The 23,125-nt window shown below is 45.3% G+C and overlaps 1 protein-coding gene across 43 annotated transcripts in view; it reads right to left on the bottom strand.

The window, feature by feature from the left end:
* The window catches only part of PIP5K1A (phosphatidylinositol-4-phosphate 5-kinase type 1 alpha), a 53,065-nt gene that overhangs the window by 15,298 nt on the left and 14,642 nt on the right, over positions 1–23,125 (bottom strand). For 5 of the 43 annotated variants that reach the window (XM_065546105.1, XM_073995723.1, XM_065546137.1 and 2 more), the window contains exons 2-9: positions 21,533–21,571; positions 12,881–12,915; positions 12,754–12,789; positions 10,195–10,275; positions 4,879–5,009; positions 3,989–4,106; positions 3,651–3,803; positions 1,873–2,172 (exon numbers count right to left, since the gene is read on the bottom strand). In XM_065546105.1, the coding sequence (XP_065402177.1) occupies positions 1,873–2,172; positions 3,651–3,803; positions 3,989–4,106; positions 4,879–5,009; positions 10,195–10,275; positions 12,754–12,789; positions 12,881–12,915; positions 21,533–21,571 (893 nt within the window). Of the gene's footprint in view, positions 1–1,872; positions 2,173–3,650; positions 3,804–3,988; positions 4,107–4,878; positions 5,010–10,194; positions 10,276–12,753; positions 12,790–12,880; positions 12,916–20,781; positions 20,904–21,532; positions 21,572–23,125 lie in introns of all 43 variants that reach the window. The other 38 variants (XM_073995665.1, XM_073995745.1, XM_073995743.1 and 35 more) reach the window with 13 other exon arrangements.

Consider the following 23,125-nt stretch of genomic DNA (forward strand, 5'->3'; position numbering starts at 1 on the left):
TTTGTTCTTTCCATGTATGTCTCCATGAAGAGAACACTACCTTCTCAAGAGAACAAGTAATACGTATTTGTGCTGTGAAGATTCCACAATGAGGTTGTGGTAAAGTACACTTTGTGACAGAACAGATCTGTGGTAGGACCTTATATGACTAGCTTCAATTGAGTTAAACATTTACTGAATCCCCACCATGTAGGCACTATGCCTCCTTACAGAGATATAAAGATATTAGAGAGTTTCTGTCCTCAAGGACATTATACATTTAGAAAGGGATACAAATGTAAAATAAACACAATACAGTTTAGTATGTGCAACACTGGGAAGTGTTCACATGATAGAAGAGTACAGAGGTCAAGAGTGATATCTAGGCCGGGTGCGCTGGCTCACACCTGTAATCCTAGCACTTTGGGAGGCCAAGACAGGCAGATCACTTGAGGTCAGGAGTTCAAAATCAGCGGGCCAACATGGTGAAACCCTGTCTCTACGAAAAATACAAAAACGGCCGGGCGCGGTGGCTCACGCCTGTAATCCCAGCACTTTGGGAGGCCGAGGCGGGCAGATCACAAGGTCAGGAGATCGAGACCACGGTGAAACCCCGTCTCTACTAAAAATACAAAAAATTAGCCGGGCGCGGTTGTGGGCGCCTGTAGTCCCAGCTACTCGGGAGGCTGAGGCAGGAGAATGGCGTGAACCTGGGAGGCAGAGCTTGCAGTGAGCCGAGATCGCACCACTGCACTCCAGCCTGGGCGACAGAGCAAGACTCCGTCTCAAAAAAAAAAAAAAAAAAAAAAAAAAAGAAAAATACAAAAACTAGCCAGGCATGGTGATGGGCGCCTGTAATCCCAGCTACTTGGGAGGCTGAGGCAGAAGAATCGCTTGAACCTGGGAGACAGAAATTGCAGTGAGCCGAGATCATGCCACTGCACTCCAACTTCGGCGACAAGAGTGAAACTTGTCTCAAAAAATAAAAAATAAAGTAAAACGTAGATACATTTATCTATTAATGACAGGTGCAGCATGAGAGGATGAAATAGGATAAAAAGTTAAGGTAGCTTGTTAAGAAACAAAGCTAGGGAGATGAGAGTCAGAAAATGGTTAAGTGCCAAACATGTGAAATCCCTATTGAGAGCAACAGCAAATGGACTGAAGAACGATATTGAAAGCCCAAGTGGGGTTGGACATCATAAATCTGTAGAGATGCCAGTATATATGCTTCTATAATATTCTTCAGCAGCACTCAGCTTCCAAAATATAAATTTGGATTTGGCAGCCAGGACCAAAATCTGAGGAAGGATGATGCTGGTGTGAAAATAAGCAGAACATTTGACTATGAGGCCCAGGCTAGCTAGAGAAGGAAATAAATCCCACTGTGGGAGGATAAATGGGGAGAAAGCAAAACTGTAAAGGAAGGCCGGGCGCGGTGGCTCAAGCCTGTAATCCCAGCACTTTGGGAGGCCGAGACGGGCGGATCACAAGGTCAGGAGATCGAGACCATCCTGGCTAACACGGTGAAACCCCGTCTCTACTAAAAAAATACAAAAAATTAGCCGGGCGAGGTGGCGGGCGCCTGTAGTCCCAGCTACTCGGGAGGCTGAGGCAGGAGAATGGCCTAAACCCAGGAGGCGGAGCTTGCAGTGAGCTGAGATCCGGCCACTGCACTCCAGCCTGGGGACAGAGCAAGACTCCGTCTCAAAAAAAAAAAAAAAAAAAAAAACTGTAAAGGAATAGCAATGAACTAATTAAAAGTTATTTTAAATACAGCCCAGGACATACGGTGCTAAGGAACAGAGTCCCATCTCCCACAAACTTAATGCTTAAGAACAATCAAGCTGTTTTAGTAACTCAGATTTTTTGGTGTCTAAATAACAAACTCACCAAACAGTCACGCTGCAGGGTCTTACAGAGAGCGTTGTACATGTCAGCATCCAAAAAAAGACCATCAGGGATGTCTTGTAAGAAGTCTAGGTCTTTAAATGTGGGAAGAGGCTTCTCTCGCTCTTTCTGGGAAGCCCGCCGTTTATAGGTTGAGCCTTTGAGGTCATATTTGATATGCATTTTTACCGATCTTGGTAAAAGATTGTTCATCACCACAATTCGAATGTTCTTGCCACCTGCCTGCACACAGTACAGTCCATAGAATTTAGGCAGCAAAGTCCGAGGGTTCTGGTTGAGGTTCTGAGAACACAAAAGTAAACAGAAGTAGGAGAACAACTTAGCTGATTTTCAGTGAAACTTGAGGGCAAAAGTTACCACCCATCCTCCCTTTATCTCCTATATGAGATTCAGACACAATCTGTCTGCCCATAAACCTACATCATATATGCTTTAAATTTCCCTATACATCTATTTCAATGATAAGTTCACCATCAAGTTGTGCCACAGACTCTCCAATACAGAAATCAGTCAGGATACCAATGTAAGATGGATAGATTTCTTCAGAGAGATTTAAGAGAAGACGACACCCTCTGCCCTGGGTATAGTATATTCTTGAGGGTAGTAAGGCAGGTAAGGATTACCTAACTTCTCCAGAACCTCCAATAGCAATCAGTCACAGTAAGGCTGCAGAGAGTATTATCAAGGGAAATAACCTACTTCATTCCCAAAACTAGAATCTGAACTAAGAATAGAAGACGAAAACAGCCAGGTGCAATAGCTCATGCCTATAATCCCAGTACTTTGGGAGGCCAAAAGGAGGATCACTTGAGCTCAGGAATTTGAGACCAGCATGGGCAACATAGCAAGACCTCATCCTACTAAAAATGTATAAAAATTAGGCCGGCCACACTGGCTCATGCCTGTAATCCCAGCACTTCGGGAGGCTGAGGCAGGCGGATCACGAGGTCAGGAGTTCGAGACCAGCCTGACCAACATGGTGAAACCCTGTCTCTACTAAAAAAAAATGAGCTTGCTGTGGTGGCGCACACCTGTAATCCCAGCTACTTAGGAAGCTGAGGCAGGAGAATTGCTTGAACCTAGGAGGTGGAGGTTGCAGTGAGCCAAGATTGCGCCACTGTACTCCAGCCTAGATGACAGAGCGAGACTCTGTCACGAAAAAACAAAATAAGTTTACAAAAATTAGCCAAGCGTGGTGGTGCGTGTCTTTAGTCCCAACTACGTGGGAGGCTGAGGTGGGAGGATCACTTGAGCCCAGGAGATTGGCAACACTTAAAATAGAACAGATAAACAAAACCTCTTTTACCATAGAGAGGCAAAAGAAATAGGGTGAAAAGCACAAAACTGAACTACACTTTTTTTTTTGGAGACAGAGTCTTGCTCTGTCACCCAGGCTGGAGTGCAGTGGCACAATCTTGGCTCACTGCAACCTCCGCCTCCCGGGTTCACGCCATTCTCCTGCCACAGCCTCTCGAGTAGCTGGGACTACATGCCCCTGCCACCACGCCTGGCTAATTTTTTGTATTTTTAGTAGACACAAGGTTTCACCATGTTAGCCAGGATGGTCTTGATCTCCTGACCTCATGATCCGCCTGCCTCGGCCTCCCAAAGTGCTGGGATTACAGGCGTGAGCCACTGCACCCGGCCTGTACTACGTTCTTAAGATAGAAGTGCTGACAGTTTTACCCTGCTGAAGACAACCTCCCTAGTCTTGCCCAGAAGTGGGCAGCACAGGTGGACAGTGATTCTCTCTGCCTTACCATGTAGTATCCTGGAAGCAGCTTCTGCAGAAACTCCGCCTCTTTATGTTGGACTGTCTTAATAATGAACTCATCATCACTGGACACATAGAAAAGGGAACCACTAGCTCCAGAGCTGCAGAGTTCAATCAGCGGCTCACTGCAGAGGGAATACTGGGGCAAACAGAGAAGAACTAAGAGATTTAGACACATCAGGGCCTTGCCCAACATAAAAATCACCTACAGACGCAATTCTTTTCTAAATAAAAACCAGAGCGAGACTGTGGAGAAAAGGGGCCTTCCTTTGGGAATATCCCTCTGATACTGGAGTCACAGGGTCCTGATATCCAGGTGCTTACCAAGTAATCATCGGGCCGGATACCAAATAGCTCCCGGAAGTAGCGGAAGGCAACAGGTGCATAGGTCTTGAAACGAAAGTCATTGTAGTGATGAGCAGGGGTCAGGTTGCTCCCTTCACTGTGGGGTTAAACAGAGGTAGCCATAACTTGCCAGTCCCTATCATCCAGAAAATCTACCTTGCGAAGACACTCAAGAGTCACCTCATGGTCGGGGGAGTGGGGGAATACATTCTTCCTAAGAGAATCAGGGCCCTTAGATGAGTTACTTAGTGAGACAATGGCACAGCATGGACAGCAAGACATAAGAATAAGAAGGAATCATACTGCCTCCTATCCAATGCATGAGATTGTGTTTTACAGGTCAATCCATAGGACAGAGGCTAATGGAAGCATCTAGAGGACAGCATCTGCTCTCCGAACTCTCTAGTCCCACAACACCCTGATTATAACCAGGTTAAGAATTGGACACATGCCAGGCCGGGCACGGTGGCTCAAGCCTGTAATCCCAGCACTTTGGGAGGCCGAGACGGGCAGATCACGAGGTCAGGAGATCGAGACCATCCTGGCTAACACAGTGAAACCCCATCTCTACTAAAAATACAAAAACTTAGCCGGGCGAGGTGGCGGGCGCCTGTAGTCCCAGCTACTCGGGAGGCTGAGGCAGGAGAATGGCGTGAACCCGGGAGGCGGAGCTTGCAGTGAGCTGAGATCCGGCCACTGCACTCCAGCCTGGGTGACAGAGCGAGACTCCGTCTCAAAAAAAAAAAAAAAAAAAAAAAAAAGAATTGGACACATGCCTAAACTGTCAGACCTGAACCCCTAAAACTGCCCTGGGCTGATTTGAAAAGGCCACATTTCCAGGACATGCTCCTGAACATTAAACTCTGTACCTGGGGAAGAAGATACTCTCCACCACGTAGAAATCTTGCATGAGGACATCACGCTCTGGTTTGGTACTCAGGCTCCCCACAGTGTGGGTAATGCCCAACTGGATGGCACCTTTCAAGGCTGATGAAGTTGTCTGAGAAACAAGAGAAATTAGAAGAAAATTCCTAGTATAAGTAGGACCATAACAATAAAAATTCAGAAGGGAGAAGCTAGAAGAAACACTTTAAAACAAATGTCCTTTAGTCTGAGCAATAGTTTAGATAACACTGGGACAATCCAGTCTCCCCATCCCTATGCTGTACTCTGCAATTAAGCTTAGTAAAGATTGGAAGGACAGTGAGGATACAGAGTAGCAAAGCTGGACTCTCTGAGCCAGCCTCAGCTAGGCAAGGTGCTCCTGTTGGCCCACCTAAACAAGAGTTCCATATCTGTACTTGGAAGACACATAGTATTGACAGAACATTGTTAGTTCCCACTCCTAAGGTTTCTGCCCCCAGAGTGTATCTGGAGCCCTCTAAACATTTCCTTCATCTGATATAGAATGTAACTAAAATTAACCAACATTCCTGGGTTTTTTTGTGGGTTTTTTTTTTTTTTTTTTTTTTTTGAGAATGAGTCTCGCTCTGTCACCCAAGCTGGAATGGAGTACAGCAGCGTCATCTCGGCTCACTGCAAACTTTGCCTCCCCAGTTCAAACGATTCTCATGCCTCAGCCTCCCAAGTAGCTGAGATTACAGGCATGCACCATGATGCCTTACTTATTCTTTATATTTTTAGTAAAGATGGGGTTTCACTATGTTGGTCAGCCTGGTCTCAAACTCCTGACCTCAGGTGATCCACCTGCCTAGGCCTCCCAAAGCTCTGGGATTACGGGCATGAGCCACCATGCCCAGCCCTAAAATTAACTAATATTCTGATCTGACTGCCTGGTGGCAGAAACTTCAGTCCTCTAAGGAAGAGCCTGACTAGTGTCTCAAGGACAAAAAGGTGGGGTGGGTGCGGTGGCTCACACCTCTAATACGAGCACTTTGGGAGACGGAGGTGGGCAGATCACTTTAGGCCAAGAGTTCAAGAACAGCCTGGCCAACATGGTAAAACCCTGTCTCTACTAAAAACACAAAAATTAGCTGGGTGAGGTGGTATGCACCTGTAGTCCTGGCTACTCGGAAGGCTGAGACAGGAGAATTGCTTCAAGCTGGGAGGTGGAGGCTGCAGTGAGCCAAGATCACACCACTATATTCCAGCCTGGGTGACACAGCAAGACTGTCTCAAACAAAAGGACAACAGTGTGGTAAAAGAGCTCTTAACTGAAGAAGAAAGCATGAAAGACAAATTATTTCTGAGAGTAGTATTCAGATTTAGAATTATCAAACTACGGTCAAAACACAAATGCAAGAGCCCCACTCTTACAATCCAGGATTCCAAGCCCGTGGGAAAGTATCGCATCATCTAGATCTTTGCTGTCTGATAACAGTAGCCACCAGGTACACATGGCTCTTTAAATTTAAGTTAATTTAAATTTAAAACTTATTTCCTCAGTCTTACAAGTGTGGCTTTTAGCTACCATATTGGATAGCACAGATACAGCACATTTCAATCATTGCAGAAACTTTGATTAGACAGCTTTGCTCTATTTGCTTCATCCCCAACCTCCACCGGACATTACTTATATTTCTACTTGGTCCTCAATGGGCATTAAATTACAACTAGTTTTGTTTGTTTTTTTGTTTTTTTTCAGACGGAGTCTTGCTGTCGCCCAGTCTGGAGTACAGTGGCGTGATCTTGGCTCACTGCAAGCTCCGCCTCCCAGGTTGACGCCATTCTCCTGCCTCAGCCTCCCAAGTAGCTGGGACACCAGACGCCTGCCATCACGCCCGGCTAATATTTTGTATTTTTAGTAGAGACAGGGTTTCATCATCTTAGCCAGGATGGTCTTGATCTCCTGACCTCATGATCCGCCTGCATCGGCCTCCCAAAGTGCTAGGATTACAGGCGTGAGCCACCACGCCCAGCCTACAAATAGTTTTCTTAATGTACAAATAGGTCAAAGGAAAATAAATTATTACTGTTGTTTTTAAGTGTCTGCCTCCCCAGTTAGAATAGAAACTCATCTTTTTATTTCAATATTCAACATATAAAAAGAGCTGGCCAGGCGCGGTGGCTCACGCCTGTAATCCCAGCACTTTGGGAGGCTGAGATGGGCGGATCACGAGGTCAGGAGATTGAGACCATCCTGGCTAACACGGTGAAACCCTGTCTCTACTAAAATACAAAAAAAAATTAGCCAGGCGTGGTGGCGGGCGCCTGTACTCCCAGCTGCTGGGGAGGCTGAGGCAGGAGAATGGCGTGACCCGGGAGGCGGAGCTTGCAGTGAGCCGAGATCGCGCCACTGCACTCCAGCCTAGGCGACAGAGCAAGACTCCGTCTCAAAAAAAAAAAAAAAAAAAAGAGCTAAATGGTCGAGTGCTGTGACTCACGCCTGTAATCCCAGCACTTTGGGAGGCCAAGACAGGCAGATCACCTGAGGTCAGGAGTTCAAGACCAGCCCGACCAACATGGAGAAACCCTATCTCTACTAAAAATACAAAATTAGCCAGGCATGGTGGCGCATGCCTGTAATCCCAGTTACTTGGGAGGCTGAGGCAGGAGAATCACTTGAACCCAGAAGGCGGAGGTTGTGGTGAGTGGAGATCGCGCCATTGCACTCCACCCTGGGCAGCAAGAGCAAAACTCCCTAGAAAAAAATAAAATAAAATAAAATAAAAAAGCTAAATAAGCCAGATGTGGTGGCTGAGGCCTATAGTCCCAGTTACTCTGGAGGCTAAGGTAGGAGGATGGCTTGAGCCCAGGAGTTCAAGGCTGCAGTGAGCCATCAACGCACCCACTGCATTCTAGTCTGGGCAACAGAGCAAGATCCCATTTCTCTTATTTATTTATTTATTTTTTGAGACAGAGTCTCGCTCTGTTGCCCAAGCTAGAGTACAATGGCGCAACCTTGGCTCACTGCAACCTCCGCCTCCCGGGTTCAAGCTATTCTCAGGTCTCAGCCTCCCGAGTAGCTGGGATTACAGATGCCCGCCACCGTGCCCGGCTAATTATTGTATTTTTAGTAGAGACAGGGCTTTGCCATGTTGGTCAGGTTGGTCTTGGACTCCTTACCTCAGGTGATCCACCTGCCTCGGCCTCCCAAATGCAAGATACCATTTCTTTCTTTCTTTTTTTTTTGAGGCGGAGTCTTGCTCTGTCGCCTGGGCTGGAGTGCAGTGGCCGAATCTCAGCTCACTGCAAGCTCCACCTCCCCAGGTTTACGCCATTCTCCTGCCTTAGCCTCCCGTATAGCTGGGACCACAGGCGCCGCCACCTCGCCCGGCTAATTTTTTGTGTTTTTAGTAGAGACGGGGTTTCGCCGTGTTAGCCAGGATGGTCTTGATCTCCTGACCTCCTGATCCGCCCGTCTCGGCCTCCCAAAATGCTGGGATTACAGGCTTGAGCCACCACGCCCGGCCAAGATCCCATTTCTTAAAAAAAAAAAATTTTTAAATGAAGAGCTCAGTAAAAGTAATTGGCATGAGCCTCAGAGCCCATTCTGGGGACTGTCAGGTCCTTGACTGAGAATGAGTCAGTCCACCTCTGCTACTTGGGACAATGAAATAGAGAACGAACACAAAATTTACATAGGCCAGAAATATATCTCCAAGAAATCTTCACACCCCATATCAGACAAACTACAGATGCTAAATGGGAGACTGAACACTGTCCCTCAGGAAGCCTAAACCATCTGCAAATTAGTCCAGAACTCAAGAATTTGGATCCCTCAAGGATCCAGGATGCTTCTGTTTTCCCTTCACCAGCTCACTTTCCACTTTTTCACTATTACTGCTCCTTTCCAGTCCATTTGATATTCAGAGCTCAAAAAAGCAGATGTTCTAGGTACTATTCGCCAGCTAAATGACTGTCTTTGTGGGGAAAAAAAGGAGGCAAGACATGGTCAATCACCCCTGTGACTCCAGCACTTTGGAAGGTTTAGGCAGGAGGAATGCTTGAGGGCAGGAGTTTGACACTAGCCTGTGCGACACAGTGAGATCATCTCATAAAACTAATTTTTTATTATCCACATGCGGTGGTGTGCACCTGTAGTCCCAGCTACTCAGGAGGTTGAGGCAGGAAGATCACTTGAGCCAAGGAGTCTGAGGTTACAGAAGCCTCCCGCTACCTGCCTATGATCATGCCACTGCAATCCAGCCTGGGTGACAGATTGACACCCTGGCTCTAAAAAAAATTAAAGAGGAAAAAAAATCTGACCTATTGCCTATATTTGTATAAACAGGCTGGGCTGGGACCTGGCCCTCTATTGATATATATCCAGCAATGGAGAAAAAGACAGAAAGACTGCGAGAGACATGGCTCCCTATGGTAAGATAAGAATGGTTTTCACGGCCTTCTTACATATTTACACCTAACAGGGAAACCCAGTTTCTTCAGCTCAGTAAAATAGCAACCAAAGCCAGATTTGTTCACTAAAAAAATTTTTTTTTCCCAGCACTTTGGGAGGCCGAGACAGGCGGATCACAAGGTCAGGAGATCGAGACCATCCTGGCTAACACGGCGAAACCCCGTCTCTACTAAAAACACAAAAAATTAGCCGGGCGAGGTGGCGGCGCCTGTGGTCCCAGCTACTCGGGAGGCTGAGGCAGGAGAATGGCGGGAACCCGGGAGGCGGAGCTTGCAGTAAGCTGAGATCTGGCCACTGCACTCCAGCCTGGGCGACAGAGCGAGACTCCGTCTCAAAAAAAAAAAAAAAAAAAAAAAAAAAATTTTTTTTTTTTTTGAGATGGAGTCTCGTTCTGTCACCAAGACTGGAGTGCAGTGGCACAATCTGACCTCACTGCAACCTCCACCTCCCAGGTTCAAGCGATTCTCCTGCCTCAACATCCTGAGTAGCTGGGACCACAAGCGTATGCCACCTGGCTAATTTTTGTATTTTTAGTAGAGACAGAGTTAGATCATGTTGGCCAGGCTGGTCTTGAACTCCTGGCCTAAAATGATCTGCCTGCCTCGGGTTCCCAAAGTGCTGGGATTACAGACCTGGGGCACCGTGCCCAGCCAAAAAAATTCTCATTTAAACATTCATATACACAAAGGAGACAATTTACCCTTTGAGAAATAAATTCTAAAGTCTAAGCTGTATTACGCGCAAAAGCTTAGGATACCAAGAAACAGGACAGTCAGTATGTAGAGAGTAATTTCAAGGAGACTGAGTTCCCAGAGTAAGCTGCTGAGCTCCTGGAGTAAGATGAGAAGGTTCCATCCAGACACACCTTTTTGTATGTTGTCTCTCCTGAGGAATCAACACTTCGATGGCCTATTTTCTTGATGGGCATGCCAGAGGCATAAGGCACCTAGAAGAAGAGTCAAGATTATAATACAAATTCCCATGTAAGATACCAAATAGCTACCACAATGATGTATCAAAATAAACTGAAACAATATACTCTTTCTAGATTAAAAACATTTTACAAAACCTTCAGAAGATCTATCCCACACAAATATACAGCTATAATGTTGGTTCCCAATGAATTAAGTGGCTAAAATATCACAGAAGAAAACTCCAAAGGACACATATTTTCCCTTTGGTCCTCAGAAGACACAGAAAATAAAAGTGAATATTTTTATTCTTTATTTTTTTGAGACTCTGCACAGGTATGAGCCACTGCACCCAACCAAAGGTGAGTATTTTTAAATACTAGCAGAAACATAGCTGGGTGATGGCCGGGTGCGGTGGCTCACGCCTGTAATCCTAGCACTTTGGGAGGCTGAGGCGGGTGGATCACGAGGTCAGGAGTTCAACATCAGCCTGGCCAAGATGGTGAAACCCCTGTCTCTACTAAAAACACAAAAATTATCCAGGCACGGTAGTGGGCACCTGTAATCCCAGCTACTCGGGAGGCTGAGACAGAGAATTGCTTGAAACTGGGAGGGGGAGGTTGCAGTGAGATTGCACCACTGCATTCCAGCCTGGGTGACAAAGCAAGACTCTCTCAGGGAAAAAAAAAAAAAAAAAAAAAAAAAAGAGGGAGGGAGGGAGGGAGGGAGGGAGGGAGGGAGGGAGGGAGGGAGGGAGGGAGGGAAGGAAGGAAGGAAGGAAGGAAGGAAGGAAGGAAGGAAGGAAGGAAGGAAGGAAGGAAACATAGCTGGGTGCTGTGGCGTGCACCTGTAATCTCAGCTACTCAGAAGGCCAAGTGGGGAGGATCATTTCAGCCTAGCAGTTTGAGACCAGACTGGGTAACATGGTGAATCTCCATCTCCAACTAAAATACAAAAAATTTGCCTGATGTGGTGGCATGCGTCTGTAATTCCAGCTACTCAGGAGGCTGAGGCGGGAGAATCACTTGAATCCAGGAGGCAGAGGTTGCAGTGAGCCAAGATCATACCACTGCACTCCAGCCTGGGCAACAGGGTTCAACTCTGTCTCAACAAAAAAAAGAAAAGAAAAGAGGCCAGGTGCAGTGGCTCACACCTGTGATCCCAACACATTGGGAGGCCAAGGCAGGGGGGAATCACCTGAGGTCAGGAGTTCAAAACCAGCCTGGTCAACAGGGTGAAACCCTGTCTCTACTAAAAATACAAAAATTAGGCAAGCATGGTGGCGTGCACCTGTAATCCCAGCTGCTTAGGAGGCTGAGGCAGGAGAACTGCCTGAACCTGGGAGGCGAAGGACACAGTGAGCCAAGATCAAGCCCAGCCACTGTACTCCACACTGGGCAACAGAGCAAGACTCCATCTCAAAAAAAAAAAAAAGGCAAGAAAGAAGAGAGGGAGTAAACCAGTACAGCAGTCTAGAAAGCTAGAACGTTATCCCTAAGAGCCAAGATGCCAGAGCAACAGATGAAATTACTCTTCATGATATCAATACGCATTAAGTTAATAAGCCAGAAGGCTGAGAGACCAGTGGAAACAGGATGTCACAGGTTTTTTTTGAGACAGGGTCTTGTCTCTGTCACACAGGCTAGAGGGCAGTGGTGTGATAATGGCTCACTGCAGCCTCAACCTCCTGGGCTCAAGCAATCCCAAGTAGCTGGGACTATGGTGTGCACCTGGCTAACGTTTTATTTTTTGTAGAACCCGGGTCTCACTATGTTGCAAAGGCCTGTCTCGATCTCCTGGCCTCAAGCAATCCTCCCACGTCAGCCTCCCAAAGTGTTAGGATTACAAGCACGAGCTACCGTGACTGGCTGGATGTCCCAATCTTAAGACCTGATATTCAAGTTCTATTCCTTCAGCCAAGGCCCTTAGTACCAGAAAACTCTCAGTATATCACCTGACAGATGCTGGAAGATGTTCTGAGAGAGAGCTTCAAGTCCCAGGTCAAAAGGGCCTGCATTCTGAGGCCCATTTCACAAAACCCAGGGGAGAGGCAAGAAGTGAGAAGAGGGTTAGGAAATACTCCATGGGAAGAAAGTTGAGCAAACTGACGATATTCTGGACAAAAAACAGAAACTTGGGAAACTAGTAGTTTCTGCATAGCTCAAAGAAGTTCTTCATATTCATTGAAGGTATGTAATCAGGAGGCCATAACAGCAAAACTAAGAAAGTGAGCTTTAGTGTCAGACTGCCTGGGTTTGAATCCCAGCTTTACTAATCCCATTTAATAACTATGTAATCCTCACTTTCTTCATCTGTAAAACAGATAACAGTATTTGCCTCACTGTAGTTGTTTGCAGGATTAAATAAGAATATCTTAAAGGGCACTTAGGTACCATATTTACTTTTTGGTACACGTTGCATTTGGTACATTTAAAATGCTCAATAAATGTGAGATATTGTTAATATTTAAAATAAACTACAATAAAAGTTGAGTTGCATAATTTCTAGCCTACCAATGAGATGTAAGAATCCTGTTTAGCTTCCAAGACCTAAGTAGATAAAAAATAAAAATGTCATAAACAGGTTCCTTCTATCCCAGAATTAAAGTTTTAGTAACCATTGTATCAATATGAAACTCACCTCAGGTGCCACAGGTCTCTTGATTCCAGATGCTGCTAGGAGGAAAAAAAAAAAAAAAACACACACACACAATCATAAGAGTGTATCACACATTCACATCTCTATCAAGCACACTGAAGGCATCAGAGTTTGAGTCAAACTAAACATGAGTGTAAACTCCTGCCTCTTGCTCAGTGATACCAGATCCTTTTGGATAGCAATTTTATATGTCCCTCTCTCCTTCTCCATACTCACATAGGCCTTGTGCATATTCCATTTTTATTCTAGCCCCCTTTCTTACTCAAATATTCATATTTCCTCTGGGAAATATCATTTTTTTTTTCTTTTTTTCCCAAGCTGGAGTGTAGTGGCATGACCTCAGCTCACTGCAAGCGATTCTCCTGCCTCGGCCTCCCGAGTAGCTGGGATTACAGGTGCCTCCCACCACATCCAGCTAATTTTTGTGTTTTTAGTGGAGGTGGGGTTTCACCATGTTGGCCGGGCTGGTCTCAAACTTCTGACCTCAAGTGATCCATCCACCTCAGCCTCCCAAAGTGCTAGGATTACAAGCATGAGCCACCACACCTGTCCCTTTTTTTTTATTTTTATTTTTTAGATGGAGTCTTGCTCTGCCGCCCGTTTTTTTTTTTGTTTGTTTGAGACAGAGTCTCGCTCTGTCGCCCAGGTTGGAGTGCAATGGCACAATCTCGGCTCACTGTGAACTCCACCTCCTGGGTTCAAGCGATTCTCCTGCCTCAACCTCCTGAGTAGCTGGGATTACAGGCGTGTGCCATCACGTCTGGCTAATTTTTTGTATTTTTAGTAGAGACGGGGTTTCACCGTGTTAGCCAGGATGGTCTCGATCTGCTGACCTCGTGATCCACCTGCCTCAGCCTCCCAAAGTGCTGGGATTACAGGCGTGAGCCACCACACCCGGCCTTTTTTTTTCTTTTTGAGACGGAGTTTTGCTCGTCACCCAGGCTGGAGTGCAATGGTGCAATCTTGGCTCACTGCAACCTCCTTCTCCCGGGTTCAAGCAATTCTCCTGCTTCAACCTCACGAGTAGCTGGGATTACAGGCGCCCACCACACGCCTGGCTGATTTTTATATTTTTAGCAGAGATGGGGTTTCACCACGTTGGCCAGGCTGGTCTCGAACTCTTCACCTCAGGTGGTCCACCCGCCTCGGCCTCCCAAAGTGTTGGGATTACAGGTGTGAGTCACTGCGCATGGCCAGTTTTTGCATTTTTTAGAAGAGATAGGGTTTCACCAACTTGGCCAGGCTGGTCTTGAACTCCTGACCTCGTGATCGACCTGCCTTGGCCTCCCAAAGTGCTGGGATTACAGGCGTGAGCCACCGTGCCCACAAGAGCAAAGTTAGGCTCACAGCAAGGTTTAATTTCCAATTTACATAGACCTTCGTGAAATTCTAATCATCATCTCAAAGAACACGGTTCCTGCCAAAACCCTCAGCTGTCCCATCCCCCAACATACCCACATGCTTGTACACACTAACAACTATGGAATCTGATTCTCAATGAGGTACTCTGCATGCTTTCAGTTGAGAATAAAAATGCTGATTCTAGACTCTTTGGTCAGCGCCTGGCCTATCCTCTCCTCTTTTAACCCAGAGGAAAGGGTTTAGAAGAGACCAGGGAGAACCAATAGCCAGCATCTGCTTCTAGTCTCGTAGTTACCACCCAGAAAGTAAGCTCCCCTGTATGCAAAAAGTCACTGAACAAAGTTAAACAAGGGAAAAAAAGCAGATAAGTAATTTCAATGTAGAGTGGCTTTGAAGCTTTCTTACTCCCTAAAAAGTTCTACTTTGCTACCTTTCCTAGTTTTATCACACAAACATGTAGCTCTAGGGCTGCTACACTCTTGCAAAGTACCTAGAATAAAGATAAGAAGATGTTGCTCCATGGAATTTTGGTGCCAACTGCTTAGCTATCTGCGACTGCAAAACTGGGACTAATTCCAAGAGTACGCAGAATGATGATGCTATTAGAGTCTAAGTAATAATACTCAGACCAAGTGACAAAGAGAGGAGCAGAATCAGGACACAAGACCTACTACTCTCTTCCTTGCCTAAAGTTTTGCCCCTGTGGCATACATCAGAGATCCAACCTACCAAGGAACAGAAGAGAAAAATATCATACCTATTTTAAATCCAAAAAAAGGAAAAAAAAAATATATATATATATACACACACACACACACACATATATTAATTTTTTTTTTCCTTTGAGACACGGTCTCACAATGTCACCCTGGCTGGAGTAGAGTGGTGCAATCTCTCTGCTCACTGCAGCCCCTACCTTCTAGGCTCAAGTGATGCTCCCACCTCAGCCACCTGAGTAGTGGGGACTACAGGCGTATACCACCATGCCCAGCTGATTTTGCTTTTTTTTGCTATTATTCTTTTTTGGAGATATGAGGTCTCACTATGTTGCCCAGGCTGGTCTCAAACTCCTGGATTCAAGTGATCCTCCCACCTCAGCCTCCTGAGTCGCTGGGACTATCAGCCTGCACCACTGCACCTGGCTGTTAGCCAGACAATTTTTAAAGAGAATGAGATTCATCCCTATGGATAAAACCAGAATACTGTTTAACAGAAAATGTTTTCTAGTGTCCTTGTGAAAAATACTGTAGGTATACATTATCATTTTGGAATCCATACCCATGATTTATATATATCATTATCATTTTGGGTAGGGAGACAGCATTATAAGTTTATTCTTCCCTAGAAGAAAATATTTTATCTGAGAATCTTGACACCTGCAGCCCCCCATCTAAGGCAAAACTCTCAAAGGGCATTATTTGAATGTCTTTATTATCATCAGTCCACACTTGGAAGTGTGGCATGTACGATAAGAGAGGAGAACCTATTATCCAAGGGTGGGTATATAGGTGATAGCTTGGCTATAAATGCTGATAGCTTGGCTATAAATGCTACAGAGAAGGTCCTAAGCCAGCTTCTCCACACTGGCTCAATTTTAATATATCTCAGCCTCGGTTCAATGCCAAATTATTCCTGCTTTTTTCTCCATCACTCAGGCATCTCCACATTCTCTCATTTCTCTTTAATGCTGACTATTAACACTAAACTGCAATGCTGATATATTTTTAGAAACGTTATTTCTCTCCTATGACCGAACAACTTATGTTTGTATAAACACTTTGGAAACTTACAAATATATCTCATTTGTCCCTCAAAAAATACTACAGGGTTTGGAAACTATTTTAATTAAGGATTTCAGAGAGAAATAACCAAATATAATGTGCGAAACATGTTTGAGTACTGATTAGAAAAAAATAAACCATAAAAAGACATTTCTGAGAAAAGAGCTTTGAGAAGAAAAGTTAAATATTAATTTTATAGATGTGACACTACTATTGTAGTTATATTATACTCTCCCATCCTCACCTCTAAAAGATTCCTTAAGTGTATTGATACGTTCTGAAGTATTTAGGAATGAAATCCCATGAGGACTGGGCTTGCTTTAAAATATTCCAGGAAGGTAGAGGTAGAAAAATGAAGTATAGATGCAAGAAGATTGGCAAAATGCTGCTATCAAAGTTAGGTGATAGGCCAGGCACACTGGCTCACGCCTGTAATCCCAGCACTTTGGAAGGCCAAGGCAAGTGGATCACCTGAGGTCAGGAGCTCGAGACCAGAATCGCCAACATGGTGAAACCCCATCTCTACTAAAAACACAAAAAAATTGGCTGGGCAAGGTGGCGGGCGCCTGTAATCCCAAATACTTGGAGGCTGAGGCAGGAGAATCGCTTGAACCCAGGGAACGGAGGTTGCAGTAAGCCGAGATCACACCACACCATCACACTCCTGCCTGGGCGAAAGAGCAAAACCCTGTCTTAAAAAAAAAAACAAAAAAGCTAGGTGATAAGTACATGGAAGCTCATTATACTATTCTCTCTACTTCACGTGCATCTGACGATTGTATAATGTAAGTAAAGGAAAAAAATACCACAGAAGAAAATAAAACAAGTCTGGATAATCAAACTTCTTAATCTGAGCTGACTTTTTTTTTTTTTTTTTTTGAGACGGAGTCTCGCTCTGTCACCCAGGCTAAAGTGCAGTGGCCGGATCTCAGCTCACTGCAAGCTCCGCCTCCCGGGTTCACGCCATTCTCCTGCCTCAGCCTCCCGAGTAGCTGGGACTACAGGCGCCCGCCACCTCGCCCAGCTAGTTTTTCGTATTTTTTAGTAGAGACAGGGTTTCACCGTGTTAGCCAGGATGGTCTCGATCCCCTGACCTCGTGATCCGCCCGTCTCGGCCTCCCAAAGTGCTGGGATTACAGGCTTGACCCACCGTGCCCGGCCAGAGCTGACTTTTTTAAAATAGAGACAGGCAAGCCAGGCATGGTGGCTCATGCCTGTAATCTCAGCATTCGGGAAGGCCAAGGCAGGCAGATCACAGGGTCAGGAGATCGAGATCATCCTAGCTAGCAAGGTGAAACCCCATCTCTACTAAAAATACAAAAAAGTAGCCGGGCGTGATGACACCCACCTGTAATTCTAGTTACTCAGGAGGCTGAGGCAGGAGAATCGCTTGAACCTGGGAGGCGGAGATTGCAATGAGCAGAGATCGCGCGACTGCACTCCAGCCTGGGCAACAGAGTGACATTCTGTCTCAAAAAAACAAAATAAATAAAAACAGAGACAGGCATTGAGCACAGTGGCTCACATCTATAATCCCAGTACTTTGGGAGGCCAAGACGGGCGGATTAATTGAGCCCAGGGTTTTGAGACCAGCCTGGGCAACATAGGGAGACCCCATCTCGGGGAAAAATAAAAAAAAAAAAAAGGAAAGAATATGTAAAGACAGGGTTCAGGCCGGGCACGGTGGCTCAAGCCTGTAATCCCAGCACTTTGGGAGGCCGAGACGGGCGGATCGTGAGGTCAGGAGATCGAGACCATCCTGGCTAACACGGTGAAACCCCGTCTCTACTAAAAAATACAAAAAAACTAGCCAGGCGAGGTGGCGGGTGCCTGTAGTCCCAGCTACTCGGGAGGCTGAGGCAGGAGAATGGCGTGAACCTGGGAGGTGGAGCTTGCAGTGAGCTGAGATCCGGCCACTGCACTCCAGCCTGGGCGACAGAGCAGGACTCCGTCTCAAAAAAAACAAAAGACAGGGTTCAGCTATGTTGCCCAAGCTGGTCTTGAATGCCTGGGCTCAAGCGATCCTCCCACCTCGGCCTCCCAAAATACTGGGATTAGAAGCATGAGCCACGACACAAGGCCTACTTTCCAATTTTGTTTCTTTTTTTTTTTAAGATGGAGTTTCGCTCTTGTCACCCAGACTGGAGTGCAATGGTGCAATCTCGGCTCACCACAACCTCCACCTCCCAGATTCAAGAGATTCTCCTGCCTCAGCCTCCCGAGTAGCTGGGATTACAGTCATGTACCACAATGCCCGGCTAATTTTTTTGGTATTTTTTGTAGAGACGGCGTTTCACCATGTTGGTCAGGCTGGTCTCGAACTCCTGAATGCAAGTGATCCGCCCGCCTCAGCCTCCCAAAGTGCTGGGATTACAGGCGTGAGCCACTGCACTCAGCCCTTCTTCTTTTTTTTTTGAGATGAGAGTCTTGCTCTATCATCCAGGCTGGAGTGCACTGGTGTGATCTCAGCTCACTGAAACCTCTGCCTCCTGGGCTCAAGTGATTCTCCTGTCTTGGCCTCCCAAGTAGCTGGGATTACAGGTGTGCCCCACCACACCCGGCTAATTTTTGTATTTTTAGTAGAGACAGGGTTTTGCCATGTTGGCCAGCCTGGTCTCGAACTCCTGACCTCAAGTGATCTGCCCACCTCAGCCTCCCAAAGTGCTGGGATTGCAGGCGTGGGCCATTGTGCCTAGCCTACTTTCCAATTTTCAAGCCAAAACTACTTATTACAAGTCAATAACCACTTATATTAGAACAAAATCATTCAGAAAGAGATTGTTAGTCTAACTTTTAGCCTAATCCCTTTTATTATAAGAACACAGAGGAAGAGGTTAAGGAATGGGCTCAAAATCAAAGCATAGGCAGTGATAAGAGCCAAAACTAGAACCCACATTCATGATCCCTAATTCAAAACTTTCTTCTGAATCATCTTTGGCTTTTTTTTTTTTTTGAGTTAGAGTCTCACTCTGGTGCCAGGCTGGAGTGCAGCAGCACGATCTCGGCTCACTGCGACCTCCACCTCCCAGGTTCAAGCAATTCTCCTGCCTCAGCCTTACAAGTAGCTGGGACTACAGGTGCGCACCACCACGCCCAGCTAATTTTTGTATTTTCAGTCGAGACGGGATTTCACCATGTTGGCCAGGATGATCTAGATCTCTTGACCTTGTGATCCACCCACCTTGACCTCCCAAAGTGCTGGGATTACAGGTGTGAGCTACTGAGCCCGGCCTCATCTTTGGTTTTTAATTTCCTGGCCAACTAGAAAGCAGCTGGAACAATAAAGCACCAATGGAACTAGAATGCTCTAACAAACTAACTAAATCTCAGATTTGCTAATGGACAACATGAACACATATATTCTTCCCTCAAGGTACCCCCTCCTTTTCCTTGAGACAAGGAAATGTTTCATTTTCACTGATAGGATTAAGGGTATAGTTGTCCTCCTTCAGGTCCTCTCAAGGAAATTAACAACACTGTTCCTCTAGCAACACTCATCAACATCATTTGTAAAAAGAATATGAAAGTACCTTTCTTTCAGTGAGATTACCTTTGTTCTGAATTAGGCAATGCCAGTATTCTAGAGGAGCAGAAACTTTCAAGTCTGATACTTGAAAGTGCAGTTTCACAGTTTTATAGATGTTAAGGTTCTCACTAGCATAGAAAATACCTTTTTGTCTTTGTAACAAGACATTAACAATTTTAACACTGCCAGGCACAGTGGCTCACACCTGTAATCCCACCACTTGGGGAGGCCAAAGTGGGCAGTGGATCACCTGAGGCCAAGAATTCAAGACCAGCCTGGCCAACATGCTGAAACCTCATCTCTATAAAGATTATAAATACAAAAATTAGCCAGACGTGGTGGCATGTGTCTGTAATCCCAGCTACTTGCAAGTCTGGGGCAGGAGAATCGCTTGAACCCAGGAGGTGGAGGTTGCAGTGAGCTAAGATCATAACACTGCACTGCAGCCTGGGCAAGACTCCATCTCAAAAAAAAAAAAAAAAAGAAAAAGAGAAAGAAAAGATAATTAGCTGGACATGGTGGTACACATCTGTAGCCCCAGCTACTTGCGAGGTTGAGGTGGGAAGATGGCTTGGGCCTGGGAGGTCAAGGCTGCAGTGAGCTATGATTGTGCCACTGCACTCCAGCTTGGGTGACAGAACAAGACCCTGTCTCAAAATAAATTAATACATTAATAAAATCAAAATGCTTCTGAAAGAATGAACAATAATTCCACCTACTGTACACAAAGGAGCTCAGAATTTTGTTGATTTAGGAAGGCTAAAGTCAGAAGGAGAAGTTCCCTTCTGTACTACCCTCTCCTTCAACCCAAGGACTCTTGGTTCAGACAGTAACAACAAATATTTAACCCGGTTTTAAGTAAAGTTAGTTCACACACAGACTTTCAAATTAGTGAGGGGAGCAGCAGCACAGTGGGTAGGAATGCAGGCTCTGAAATCAGAACACCTGAAAATCTATATCCCAGGGAAAACCAAAAAAAAAAAAAAAGAAGAAGAAGAAACAAAAAGAAATCAGAACACCTAGGTTTGCTAGGTTTGAATACTAGATTTAACATTTACAGCTGCACACAATGGCTCAAGCCTGTAATCCCAGCACTTTGGGAGGCCTAGTGGGTGAGTCACTTGAGGCCAAGAGCTCAAGACCAGCCTGGCCAACATGGAGAAATCCCGTCTCTACCAAAAATACAAAACTTAGCTGGGCGTGGTGGCACTCACCTGTAGTCACAGCTACTCTGGAAGCTAAGGCACAAGAATTGCTTGAACCCAGGAGGCGGAAGTCGCAGTAAGCTGAGATCACAGCACTGCACTCTAGCCCGGGTGATGGAGCAAAACGTTGTCTCAAAAAAAAAAAAAAAAAAATTTACTAAGTAGGTAACCTTGGGTAGGTTGGTTAAAATTTCTCTAGAGCAGACTGGCTACCTTATCTATAAAATGTGGAAGAAACAACATGTACCTCCTAAGGTTGTTATGAGAATTAAACAAGTTACGTATAGGCTTAATCTATAATAAATGCTCTACTTAATCTACAATAAATGTCTATAAATGCTAGCAATTATTATCACTGTGAATTATGAAATACCATCTACAGGACAGGAAGGGTCAGGGGAAATGAGAGGTACAACAGAAAGAGAAAAGGAAAAGAGTTGAGACAGGTTTACCGAAACAAAAGGAAATGAACATGAAGTTACAGGAAAATTTCAAGGGAGAGAAAAGGTAGTCACTGATTCATAATATACTGAAAAATTCTGAGAAAAGATACTTCCAGGTTAGGATAACATCTTTTTTGGAGAGGGCAGTGAGATATGGGAGCTAGAGTCAAATAATGCTTGTAAGGCATCCACAGCCTTCTCAGAAGACCATGAACTACCACTCCAAGAAGTCTGCAAATGTTATTGGGAAGAGGAGTTGGCTGCTAGTTACTGTAAGGAGCTCATGCTTCTTTAGCACAGATACACATCAAATCTACCTCTCTTATGGCTGACGCCACAGCACAGAAAGTTGAAACCTAATGAGGAAAAACAGAAAGTTATCACTTACTCCTGGGGTTCCATTTGCTTACAGCATAAGCATACATGTTTTTAAAACTCTAAAGTTTAAAATTATGAATTGGACCTGGTCAGATTCCTAGCAACATACTGTGAAATGTGGAATGATTTTTTTGTAATTCTAGGAAAATGTTCAAAAAATGGCAGAAGGAGAAGCCTCTGACACAAAAATTCTAGTAGTCACAAAACCTGTACTTCAAGTCATTTCACTCTGGAGTGAATTCAGACAGCAAAACATTTCAGGTATAAGGTTCCTCTGCAGCCAGACTCTTACCTTTTAAAAAAGAATGCCAGGCGCAGTGGCTCACACCTGTAATCCCAGCACTTTGGGAGGCGAGGAGCTCACCTTAGGTCAAGAGTTCACAAGACCAGCCTCCTGGCCAACATGGTGAAAACCCGTCTCTACTAAAAATACAAAAATCAGCCGGGCACGGTGGCAAGCACCTGTAATCCCAGCTTCTCAGGAGGCTGAAGCAGGAGAATCACTTGAACCTGGGAGGCAGAGGTTACAGTGAGCCGAGATCGCGCCATTGCACTCCAGCCTGGGCAACAAGAGCAAAACTCCGTCTCAGGAAAAAAAAAAAAAAGAAAAAGAAAAAGAATGCACAGGCTGGGCATGGTGGTTCATGTCTGTAATCCCAGCACTTTGGGAGGCTAAATCAGGCGGATCACTTGAGGCCAGGAGTTCGAGACCACATGGCAAAAACTGGTCTCCACTAAAAACACAAAAATCAGGTGTGGTGGCGCTACTCAGAAGGCTGAGGTGGGACGATTGCTTGAGCCCAGGAGGCAGAGGTTGCAGTGAGCTGAGATCACACCATTCCGCTCCAGCCTGGGCGAGAGTTACAAGGTAGATTTTGTTTGAGGATCTTCCGCTCCTTGAAGGCAATTTGGTACTAACTTGCAAAAAGTCGGCAGAGTGCGGTGGCTCACACCTGTAATCCCAGCATTTTGGGAGGCTGAGGCAGGTGGATCACTTGAGGTCAGGAGTTCGAGACCAGCCTGACCAACGTGGCAAAACCCCATCTCTACTAAAAATATAAAAATTAGCTGGGCCTGGTGACAAGCGCCTGCAATCCCAGCTACCAGGGATGCTGAGGCATGAGAATCGTTTGATCCTGAGTGGCAGAGACTGCAGTGAGCCGAGATGGGATCACTGTACTCCAGTCTGGGCGACATAGCGAAACTCTGTCTCAAAAAAAAAAAAAAAAAAACAAAGCAAAAAGCCTTAAAAATCATTATGGACAATCTGACCAAGAAGTACTAAGTTATCCTAAGTAATCAGTGAAGCCAACAAAGATGTATATACAAGGATATACATTACAAGGATATACAAGGATTAGAGCAGTGTATATATAACTAGAATTACACAGATCCCATTATTTCAAAGAATCTAAATGAACAATAGGGAACAATAATATACATCATGGTGCTGTCATAAAATGGAACACTATATAACCATTATTTTTACGTATATTTATGGATGTCAATATATTGAGTGGAAAAAAATTATA

This window comes from Macaca fascicularis, chromosome 1 (assembly GCF_037993035.2).
Source record: "Macaca fascicularis isolate 582-1 chromosome 1, T2T-MFA8v1.1".
NCBI classification, from domain to species: domain Eukaryota; kingdom Metazoa; phylum Chordata; class Mammalia; order Primates; family Cercopithecidae; genus Macaca; species Macaca fascicularis.